Here is a 12,676-nt window from a genome sequence, read left to right as displayed (position 1 = left end):
GTTTGAAATCAAATGAGACCTATCTTAATTTAATACTACCATGCATTCCTTACAAACTTGTATGCCCCAAGGCGTAACTTAAAGCCCTTGCCCCAGGGCTCTAGGGGTCGTGCCAACCTTGAGGCATTGTTGTATGTTCTTTTGACTATTTTAAACAAAATTGTCATCGCACAATTTCAATCAGATACATTTTGTAAAAACAAGGATAGTAATGTGGGTGGGGGGTTACTTGACCTTTATCACTATTGACTCTTAAAAGGGAACTAAAATTCCCCATTTCAACCAAATGAGCCGCCTCTAAAGTTTATTCAACCATCCCTTCCATAAGAACCTTGAATACTCCAAGGACCTAAATTACAACCCTTGCGCTCAGGCTCTGGTGGCTTGTATCAACTTCAAAAGCCTTGTTATATGATATTTGGACTATTTTGAATAAAAGAAGTGTCTCAAAATATCTATTGGACACATCTGGGGAAACACGACGTGTTTGTGTGTGTGTGTGGGGGGGAAAGCTACACTCTGACAACTTTAACTCTTAGAAAGGGCGCTAGAGCCTCTGATTACCAGTCCACTGAGTCCACTCAAAACATATACGAACACCCTTTCTATAAGGACCTTACATACCCCAGGGTATAACTTACAACCCTTTCCCTAAGAGCTGTAGGAGGAGGGGGCTGTCTTCCTCACATACATAATTTCTGAAACCTTCAACTATGGAAGGGGGCTGGTAAATCTCAGATCACTTTGACTCATAAAAAGGGGATTATAACTTCAAATTTCAAATCAACTAATCCCTATCTGAAGTTTATACGAGTGCCCATTCCATAAAAGCCTTATATGTCCTCATGGTATAACTTAAAACCCTATCCTCAGGCCGCAGGGGATATCGTCATCCCTAGAGACATTTGAACAAAATCGCCATCTCTCAATTTCAATAAGATGCTTTCGATGAAAAGAGGAGACTATCGGGGAGGGAGGGGGATCTAAAGGCCCTGCACCACTTTTGACTCTTCAAAGGAACTATAACTTCCAGTTTCCAACCAAATGAGCCTTTTCTTAAGTTAAACAGCCTTACCTTCCATAAAAACCTTAAATGCCCCGCGGCATAATTTACAACCGTCGTCCTTACGCTCTGGCGGTTTTTTTTTTCAGCCCCAAAAGCCTTGTAAATGACCGTCTAAATTTTTTATTCGATGTATTTCGGCAAAACACGAAGGGTAGAGGGTGGTGGGGGGGTAACTGCCTTCTGATCACTCTGGGTCTTAATAGGGGCACTATAAATTCAGATTACCAATCCAATGAGTCCCCTCCGAAGTATATACAACCACCCTTTCTATAAAAGCATTGTGTCCCTAGGGCATAACTTACAAACCTTGCCCTGGAAGCTGTGGTGGTGGGAGTGTCTTCCTCAGAGACATAATTTACAAACTCTTCATCTATAATGAACAAAACTGCTATCTCCAAATTTTGATTGGATGTCTTAGGGGGAATGATGAGCGCGGGCGGGGGGGATGGTTGCTCTCGAATCACTTTTGACTCTTGGAAAGGGTACTATAACTTTCAATTTCAAATCAAAAGAGCCCCATCAGAAGTTTATGCGACCACCCATTCCATACAACACCTTATATGACCCAAAGACACGACTTACAAACTTATCCTCAGGGCACTGGGGGTTATGCCATCCCTAAAGTCATTATTTTAGTTCTTTGGACTATTTTGAGCAAAATTGCTGTCTAACAACTTGAATCGGATTCGTTTGGTGAAGAGGGGTAATGGGGGGGATAGCTACCCTTCATCATCTTTGACTCTTAAAAGGGAACCAGAACTTCGAATTTATAACAAAATGAACCTCCTCATAAAGTTTGTACTACCATCCCTTTAATAAAAACCTTAAATATCCTCTTGGCATAACTTACAACCCTTGTCCCTAGGCTATGGGGTTTATTTCAACCCCAAAAGCCTTGTTATATGATATTTAGAGCATTTTGAATAGAATGGCTACCTCAAAATTTCTAATAGATGCATTTAAGTACAATATGAAGTGTGTGTGCGGGGAGGGGAGGGGGGTTGCTTCCCTCCGATTACTTCTTTGACTCTTAAAAAGAGCAGTAGAGCTTCTGATTACCAATCCAATGAACCCCCTCCGAAGTTAAGATGACTTTCGACTGTTAAAAAGGACACTAGTTCTCTCAATTCCCAGTCGAATGAGTCCTTTTTGAAGTTACTACGACAACCCTTTCTATAAAAAAAAACATACATGCCCCCAGGGCATAACTTACAACCCTTGCCCTGATGGCTGTAGGTGGATTGTCTTTCTCAAATTCATAATTTCTGGACTTTTCAACTACGTTGGACAAAATAGCTATCTCGAAATTTTGACTGGATGCGTTTCGGGAAATGGTGGGCCCCTTCAATTTCTAATCGAATGAGCCCCTTTTGAAATTTCTGACAACTCCTTCGATACGAAGTGCCCAGGTCTAGAACCAAAAATAAATATATAAATAAATAGCACGTTTTGCCAACATCGTTCGCTGCCTATAATATCAGCACACCATATTAAAGAATCTTTTCAGGAAGTACTTCTAAACCCGACCCCCCCCCCCCTTTGAAGTTAGTGTCTATATGCCTCTGAACAAACTTTCACTAATTTATGTAAGATATACTTTCTTGGTGGATTTGGAGGGAGTACTTTAGTAGGAACTTCTTTTCTAAGGTAATGGTCTTACTGCCCATATTCCCCCTCCTGGTACCATGGAGCTTTTTACCAGGCTGCATCCGGTAGCGAAATCAGGTTGCTCAATAATTCAATTTCATTTCAGGTTTTAATTTTGTGAAAGATATTGGAATATTGAATTATGATTGAAGTGTCCTCCCAGCATTCATTTTTTGCGAACAAAACATTGACCTAGACAAGACAAGCTATCAAGCACAAAAACATGCAACTAATACATTCACACAATTTAACTGAAATAATAGCCCCATAAAGAGAAATACGAACTTAAAACCTACTTGGCTCAAAGAAAATATTTTGGCCGGGATAATTTAACAAATAATTGTGCTAAACGTATCATGACATGATTTTCACAACTTTTATTATCCAAATAAAAAGTAGTTTATTTAAATTGGAGCAAACCTAAATAAGCCACCTCAATTACCTTTCTTTTCAAACTGTGGCAAATTTCGTAATCATGTCAACTTAAGGCATGTTGCAAAACTCAATCGTTATAAATTATTTAGTTTTTATCATGTTCGTTTGAAGACAACTAATAACAAAAAATACTTAAATGTTTGTACTGCTTATATGCAATGTCCTTAATGGGGGCCGTGAGCACATACCACCTAGACACCTCTAGGATTTGTAGAAATAAGTTTTTTGGGGAGTATTTTCATTTAAAAATGCATTTGTCGGTATTTTAATAGAAAAAATAAAAACGATAAATTTAGCTTCAAATACATCCTCTAAATTGACTTATTGACGCCACTGCTTACAAGTTCAGAACAGAGTACAATGTTAGCCTCTTTCACGTAAAATAAAAATTTTAGGGGCTACAACGCCACAGCTTACAAGTTCAGGACAGACTACAATGTTAGCCTCTTTCATGTAAAATAAGAATTTTAGGGGCTACAACGCCACAGCTTACAAGTTCAGGACAGACTACAATGTTAGCCTCTTTCATGTAAAATAAGAATTTTAGGGGCTACAACGCCACTGCTTACAAGTTCAGGACAGACTACAATGTTAGCCTCTTTCATGTAAAATAAGAATTTTAGGGGCTACAACGCCACTGCTTACAAGTTCAGGACAGACTACAATGTTAGCCTCTTTCATGTAAAATAAGAATTTTAGGGGCTACAACGCCACTGCTTACAAGTTCAGGACAGACTACAATGTTAGCCTCTTTGATGTAAAATAATAATTTTAGGGGCTAAATCTGTCGCTATGTGTCAATTCAGGCTGAAGGTAGCAATATTTAATCAATTATTATCGAATTGTAGAACACATCCTTGGGAACACCATCCTTTGAGACGAGAGTAAACTTGTAAAAACTTACTTGTGTGTATTATTCAGAATCCACCCAATAAATGAAGTTGGGTTCTTTTGTAAAACAAACTACGATGCGAAAATCCGGTTTCATAGCCATAAAGACAGAACTCAATTTAGTTTGCTACACATAGTGATAGAAGATAGTGTTGAACATGGATTTTGAAATGAAGATTTGGGATTTGCCAAAGACTGAAAAAAGGCAATTATATTTTTCCAGGATAAGGGGTTGTCGCCCCCAAAAAAACAGTGCGTTAATATTCTTTGGATTTTTGTTGTTTCTCTATGCTTTCATTTCTAGCCATAGACCAGTTTGTCGTCTTTATATTCATTTCTTTGTTTTTGTAATGCTAATACTGACAACTTATTACAGCACGAATCTGCCTGAGACCAACGTAACCCCAAATGCTTCTCTTTCACCCAAAGTCTTCGTTCCTTCCCTCTTTACTCTCTTCCATAAACTTCCTACAAATAAAATCCTTTCTGATAACCTCTTTTAACTTATTTGAGAACCTTCAGCTTTTCATTTGATATAACTTCTTAATCTACATTATTGTATTGTTGCGTTAATTCTCAGTGGTCTCATACAGTTCATATCATACCAACTAACTGTAAGTTAGGAGAGACTCTTGCTAATTGTAATGAGCGGGGGAAAGTATACACAATTCGAAAGAGGGGGGAGGGCTGAACTCATAAAAAGAAGTTCATTTGACGAAAACTGCAGTACAAAATTTCGTATGCCAGAGAACTCTATTGTGAAGGTGCCAGGCCTGCCAACAAGCACGATCTTTCGCAAACTTTCTGCCGTAGAACGTAACCTAACAAGATCAGTCTATTTGTCAGTATAGCCATGTGAGGATCGAACTACACCTTTACATACTTAATTGTATGGTATACAGTCATTATGGTTTAGGTGTATGGTATACACCTAAAAATAGCCTTAGCTAATTCATGTTTAGAAAAATATCTAGCAAATCGCCTTCATCCTCTCTTTGAAAGCACACACTCAGCCGTATACGGGGGAGGGGTCTCGGTTCGACCCCCGCTGAAAATTTTGTCCCACTCGTAAAAAAGTAACAAAAATACAGGATAATAAATTTGTGATGTGTCTTTTATGTTAATTTGTAAACGCAAAACATACCCCCCTGAACGTTAATCCCAGATACGCCCTTCCACTTGCGTCTCACATTTCTTAGAAGTTTCAGCCACGGCCTCGTGGAATTGCGGACACAGAATTCTTGCAAAACACAACGGCAGTTTAATGTGTAAAACAGCTTTATCTGCAGAATCCGCACTAAATTATACATGGAATTTAAAAGCGTAATTTTGTTTGGCTTCTTTCTCGTTATTGCTTTGGATTTAGTATTGCACCAAATACTTTCTTTCATCTTTGCAAAAACAGTATACTGTCAAGTGCATTATTCAACTGGACTTGTTTGTTGTGGAAGTATGTTGTTCTGGTGTATGGCCCAAAATCAGGGAGGTATCCAGGGGGATAGGGGCCAGCTCCTTGAATAGTCTTAGTTTTTTGGAAATTTTTTGGCATTTTTTAATCAAATTATCAAATAAATACTGACAAATATATCAAACAAATATTGACCTACTCCCAACTAAAATTCCTGCATAGATATATGTCTAAGAAAGTTGTTCCCCATTATTAAAACATAAATCCTTTTGAAGCTTATGCAACGGGACCAGATATAGCCCTAGCCTACATTCAAGACTTCCAAAGAAAACAATGATAATACGGTTCCTATTTAGGACCCTGAATTAAGAGAGATTGTCTGCGTATTGTAAAGTAAGAACTTTGTTATGATTCTGCGGTTTTGTGAAGTTTTGCTTAACTCTAAAATGTTGTCCACACAATGTGAAGGCTATGCACATAGGCATAGTCTAGCCTATGGGCATATCCGGGCCCCATTTGTGAGAGGATGTAATTATCACGGTACGAAAAATTATATTTGGAAGTTGTGCCGAATTTATTGGTCTTATCTGTTGATATTTGTCCACAATTAACCAAGAAACTCTATAAAGTACCAAAAAAGCCAAATTTTTTGCCCTTTTTTGCTAAAAAATACACCCAAATTTGCAAAAAAAAAGGATTTTTGGTAGCAAATTTGCAAAAAAAAAATATTTAACAATGTAACTTATATCCTGTTCTGAACTATACACTACAATAAAAAAAAAACTTCTCACTTTATTTCATTCATAAAATCTCCATTGGAGTTTTAGTTACATCCAGTTTAAATAGACCCCCACTCCATGCACGGGATAGTACTAGGTAATTCAAGATACGTTGAGTAAAATTATAGGTGAAAGGCTTTTGTCTATCTTAGAAAGTATAGTTTTAAAATACAAATCGCGATTTCATGAATAGTCCAGATTCTCTATGATTCCCAAGGAAGACATTCTGAAGCATCTATCTCCATCTCTGCCCCCTCCAAGGGACACTGAACCTATACTAAGGGATACCTTGATAACCTATTACAATCTGTGTTATAAAGTGAATCCTTGAAAAATAGATGACCTATTCAAATTAGGAACAAGAAAAGTGTTCTGAACCTCAATCCTGATTTATAATAGGCCTAGCTTAAAATCCTACTGAACTGATCGGAATAGCATTTTCAAAGCTGAAGTTCGATTTGATAACCTTCTTGCTATATTTGAAAAAGGCTAGATGACAAAGCCGTATCCAGGGGGGGGGGGTGGAGGTTTTAACCCCCCTTAAAATGTTTGTCTGACTCAAACACGCAACAAAAATAAATATAACAAGTTTGCTATGCGTATTTTGAAGTTTTTTTTTGTAAATCCCGCTGAAAAAATCTTTGGACCTACCTCCCTCATGAAAAAATCCTGGATACGGCCTTGCTAGAGGCAATAGGTAAATGAAACTTTCGGAAATGAATGTGCCTAAAATATATCCCCGAGAAGATTAAGCTATTATGTCTACCTTTTCCTCATAGCTAGGGCTTATTCCCATACGACACGTCTATACCAACCTAAAGTTTGACAAAATACGTTTGGTAAATGTTTAGTTTCGTTCCAAGTGCTCTAAAGTGCGTATTACTGCATAAAGATTCTGATGATCGCAAATTGTTTCTTTGTCATTACTAGAGAAGCGCATCCATTTTTTAGCTTTTTAAAATCCCCCTCCAACGAGACTAAAAATGCGTAAAGTGGGTTTGCTTACAGGTAACATTACCTATAGAGCAAAGCGTATTAGTCCATGAGCCTCACGGGCAGCAGGACGAGGTCTGTATTCTATATTTATTCAACAAAGAGTGATAAAACTAAAAAAAAAACTCAAATGAGGTTTATTAAATAAATACAGAACACAGACCTCGCCCCTCTGCCCGCGGGGCTCATGGAATAATACGCTTCGCTCTATAGGTAATGTTACTTGTAAGCAAGCCCACTTTACACATTTTTAGTCTGCCCCATGGAGGAGGAGGGTTAACCATAAATGGATGCGCTACTAGAATCAGCATTTCTAAGTGCTCTAAACTGGAAACTATGCTGCTTCACAGCATAAAAAAAGAAGAAAATTGAGTTAGTCCAATTGAGTAAATAAACTAACCTCCTTTTTATACAATCCTAATAAGGGAGGAATTAATGCCAGGTTTGCTATACCTTGGTTGCCCTAGCAATGCCCTAGTAATGATTGCCCTAGCAATGATGCATAGTTTCCAGTTTAGAGCACTTGGAACGAAACTAAACATTTACCATATGTTTTACCTTAATTTTGGATTTTCAATCTTTTTTGTGGGCTCTAGTTTTTGAAAGTTGAAATTTTAGGTAGGGTTTTATCCTATCTTGAAAGTAGGCCTAGTTGAGGAGGAGAAATGAAACTCTCAGAAGCCCCTCAATTGGAAAAAGTTTTGGTAAATTTTGGCTAAACGGTAAGGCTTTTGTAAAGTAGCATAACAGGACTTCAAAAATCCGACAAGTAGATTTTCTGAATGAGATAAAGAAAATTGTTTTAATACAAGCTTTTAGTACAAAAGCCAAAGAGTGTCGTAATGAAAGGAACAAGACACCAACCAACAAGTCTCAAAATGTATATATATAGGCTAGGCTATACATATTAACAGCCCTGTTACCTATATCTGCGTTATACAATATAATTTTACCAATTCTAGTAGAGCTACTTTTCGCTATCTTGAAAAGGGGCTAGGTTAGGAAAATGAAACTTTCAGGGATGAGTCCAGGGCCAAAAACTTACCCCAGGAAGGCATTGTCAAGCTTCCATGTTAATCCTCTTCTGATTTCTAAGTCATATATCAAGTCCTACTTGACAGTACCTGTAGGCCTAGTAGAATTTTGACAAAACAACATTTTACGTTAATTCTCAGCTATCAGTTTCTTTTTCTCTATTTGTTCTGAAAATGCAATTTCTATTATTTGAGTAGAATTTTAAGCCATGTCAATAGGGTTTTCGTTTCAAAATTTAGGAGATGTAGGCCTACTTGCGGATCTTTGAAACCTTATAAATTTGGACTGAGCAAAGCTGTGAAGATGTGAAAACTTCATTCAAGCAGAAGATCTATTTTGCAAGGTTTCACTTTTATAGCACACATTTTTAAAGGTCATCAGAGGTCAGGGCCCTCTAGAGGGAGAGGGAACGGAGATAGGTACTTCAAAATACCCTTCCGGGACACACTTTAGCCTGTAGACCCATCCCTGAAAGTTTCATTTTCCTGACCTAACCACTTTCTTTGATAGCAAGAAGTCACTGAGCTAGAATTTTACCCAAAATAGGCCTATTCCTTTGTAGAGCCGATCGATGATTTGATCTTGGAAATTTTTAACATCTAGCTGAGAATCCAGCTTATTGCCATCATAGCAGTTCTATATAGATATTTACAAAAAAAAACCTCAAGTGCGCCTCAATAACGCCATCTTACCTATGAGGAGAATTCCTGCAAACTTTAACCTCATAGTCTAATCCTTGACTACAATCCAAGAATCAATTTAGCAAACGTGCCTCCTGTACCTAATAACAATGAAACACTGAGCTCGAATTCATCGCCAACTTTCATTTTATACCCACCCTTCAACAGAACCCGAAAGTCCGCTATTTGACTTCAGGGGATATCCATCCTCCGCTAGTTGGAAGAAAGATGTACCTATGGTGTCGTAAACTATTCCTTCCTAGGTTACCCTTTTTTCTTTAAGAACGTTAATTAGGGCGATTTTGTAATATTATTTGCAGATATGGTTGCTGTTGCGTTGGAAGGTGTATTGATTATAACTAAACGTCCTCCAAGAGGTAAGTCAACTTTAAAATCCGGACACAATTCACTTTTAGATTAGTAGTGGTTTCACATTCCCACTCCGTAACGTAAGCTGCTTAATACAAGTATGCAACATAGTTAGGTTAATGTACGTAGGCAATTGGTCAATAAGAAAAAAATTACCAATCAGGAAGAAAGTTTACGTGTATGTACGCCTTATACAAACTAATGTGAAAGGCTACTGCCAATTTGAAGACAATGGAGGAACTTACTTGTTTGGCACTTTATTTTTTTATCATCTACTCAGGGACGAATGTAAGGGGGTCGGGGGACCAACCCTTAGACCAAAATACCGTTTTTTGAACTCGGTGTAATTCTAACTCAAATGAACTTTATTTGCTCTGATACCCCCTTCCAAAAAAATCCCATATATATACCCATTTTTTGCTGATTTTACAGTACCTGGGATTAAGGGGGATTTGTCGTTCCTTAACAGGAAAGTTAATAAAAGGATTATATTGGTTTGTAGCAGGTAAAACACATCAAATTCGATGGTTGTAAAATAGAGGAAATCATGGAGTAAGAACTTCGAGATGTGTTGCCCTAAATGATCGTGAGAATAGCTTTTACAGTTTTAGAGACAATCATTAATTCATAACAGTGATAAAAAGAGCCTGATTGCTACCAATTTTGAATTTGCTGGAATGCCTGTCAGGCAAGGACGTGTGAACTTGAAGTGGCCCGATAACATTTTTGGTGGGGGTTTATTTATTGTTTATTTAATAATTCAGATGAGCATTAACCAAAAAATTAATATTTTTTGGGGAATTCAGAGAGGCGGGGCCCCAAAGTTCCCCTTGTGTAATCGCCTTATATTAGTTTAAATTATATTTACAAAATCTCTTAATTTTAATACACTTCCTTTGAAAGCCACAAAAACTGAAATTCGGGCCGAAATCAGTCACCATAAGATTTTAAGCAATTTTACGGCCTGGTTACCATACACATATTGTTAATACGACATAACTACGTAATTTATATTCTGGGTTTCTCCTCTTTATGAGAAAACCTTCTCTTACCCATCAACCTTACTCTAGGACCAGAGTACTATGATGTCCTTCAGTGGAAAGTAATTAATAAAATCATATCGAGAAAGAAGAATTTGTTGCTTGACCCATATCGTCCAGTAGGTTTATTTTTATATTTTTAGCCATAAAAGCTGCGAGTTAAATAACAGACGATAAATTTGTGCCCTCCCCCCTAAAAAAAGCAACAACATGGAGCTGCTCCTAAATAGGTTTCTGTTCCTGTACCTGTTCCGTTCTCTTGCAATGTCAAATTCGTCAAATCTCTCACATGTCAAATGTCACAATGTCAAATCTCTTGCAATATTGAAGCATCTGTTGAAAATGTATTTCATCCATTTTACATCTGTTCCTATGTCCTAAGTCAGACCATAGGGTTTCGGATTGTGATCGCCTATCAAGGGCTTGCTTTCGTCTGGGCAAGGGGGCATTTGCTTCCCCTAACAATGTGGAAAATATTTAATTATTATGTAGCCCAAGCTCCTTGACTATCTGGTATGGACCCCTCTTGTCCTCCTAGTAAAATGCTAGAGCTACGTCCCTGTTGCCTAGTAAAGAGGGATAGCAATCTTGTGGTAACAGAAAATAGAAAGCTAAAAGTTGGTGAATAGAACAAGTATTGTTAATAAAATTACCCAAAAAAAATTGCCAGATAAAATTGCCAAAGTTGTGACTATTTCCGTAAGCAAAACTATGTAAATTAGAAACCGAACATAAGTCGAATAAGCAAATAAAACAGTATCTTCCACGAAGAGAAAAGAGTCAATGCCACTTCGATTGAGCAGAAATCAGCTAACATACAGACGTCTTACAAAAAGGTTTTTTTTTTAAATTAAAGAGTGGTCGTTTGCTCAATGCATCAGTTTCAAACAGTAAAATGGATGGTCAGTTTCATTGTATCAAAATAACGGGGGCGGATGATCTTCCGATCAATAGTCTCGCGCATAAACCCCAACTTTATCGTTGTGACCAAAGCTATTAGAAAACCCCCCATAGTCCAACCGACAAGACAGACATGAAGACACAGAGCTTGGTTTAATTATCTTGAGGTTTGCACGCCGAGAACAGAGTATCTGAAGAGCAGCTTCATTCGACGTTGCTCCTTCATTTGGAATGATTTTCCTTAGAGTGTTTTCTCTAACAGTTTCACTTTCGACTCTTTCAAAAGAAGATTCAACGATAGTAGTGGGAGCCCTATCGTTTTAAGCAGGCCCATAGGCACTATTCTTATCTTCTACATCGTTAATCACGAAGATGTTTAACTGGAATTCCTTCAAGACACAGGTGTTATTAGTTTCCTTCAAGAGGAAGGTGCTCGTTACGTAATAAGGAGTATTTTTTCTCTAAATGTTAATTGTTTGAAAACCTAGCAAGGTCAGGTGGAGAAAAACTTCAGGGTCCGTCAATCAATTGGGAAAGTGGGGAAAGTATTTTCCCAGAAACGTAGGCATTACGAAGTAGTTTTTTCTTTGATTGTTACATAAAGTACTTGAAAACCTAAGGGTTTAGGAAAAAACCCTCAGGGCCCACCCATCCTCCCAGTATGGGGATAGTCCAAATTGACCATAGTCAAATATTCACATAGGTTTTTTCTGGTTTACACACAGGCCTTTTGTTTTCATTGTTGCTATTAGACAAAGGAAATTCCGGTTATGTATTAATTTCCAGCAAGAACAAAGGAGTCCCGTTACATGGTCTTGCATAGATTTTCAACATACAAAAATTTGATTGCTCACATAGAGAATTCACGTAATTCCCTTTGTTTTCAGGGAGTATTAAAACTGGAACCAAACAGGGAATCTCATCAATCTTACACTAAATATGGACAGTGCAGCACGATTTTCTAAAAAGAATGATACCTCTGTTTATATGCAGCTAAGCCTCTATGCATATTTAGTGAGTGGCCCCCACCTCTCACCCACTGAAGATACAGGGGTGAGAATATATTCAAATAAGAACTGATTTAATTTTCTATATGAAATTACAAAGTAAAACCCACAATTAGTGACACCAACTTCACTAATTGTGGATGGAAAAGTCTATGAAGGCATGCAGAGCATTGTGAATCACTTTGGTGCCTACTTCTCGACGATTGGTGAAGTGGTTCAAAAGCAAGACCAGCCACTGAGTCAAGGAACAAGTGACGAAGCTTTCATTGATGATAGAGGCCTGGGACTAATAATGGAGGCTGAAGAAACGAATATGCAGGAGTTGAAAGAAATTGTAAATAGTATTAAGTCCAACTCTTCAGGTAGTGACGGCATAAGCCTTAAGACATTCAAGCTTATTATGGTTTATCTCCTACCATGCCTTGT

General features: G+C 37.7%; 1 protein-coding gene across 1 annotated transcript in view; it reads right to left on the bottom strand.

Moving 5' to 3' along the window:
• The window catches only part of LOC136037891 (chitin deacetylase 1-like), a 39,951-nt gene extending 30,852 nt beyond the window's left edge, over positions 1-9,099 (bottom strand). The window contains exon 1 of the mRNA XM_065720746.1: positions 8,947-9,099. Within this exon, the coding sequence (XP_065576818.1) occupies positions 8,947-8,980 (34 nt within the window). The 5' untranslated portion in view covers positions 8,981-9,099. The remainder of the gene's footprint in view (positions 1-8,946) is intronic.
• Between the last annotated feature and the right edge of the window lie 3,577 nt (positions 9,100-12,676).

This window comes from Artemia franciscana, chromosome 17 (genome assembly GCF_032884065.1).
Source record: "Artemia franciscana chromosome 17, ASM3288406v1, whole genome shotgun sequence".
Lineage (NCBI taxonomy): Eukaryota > Metazoa > Arthropoda > Branchiopoda > Anostraca > Artemiidae > Artemia > Artemia franciscana.
The sequence above is the reverse complement of the archived record's forward strand: the minus strand, read 5'-3'. Positions and strand labels throughout refer to the sequence as shown.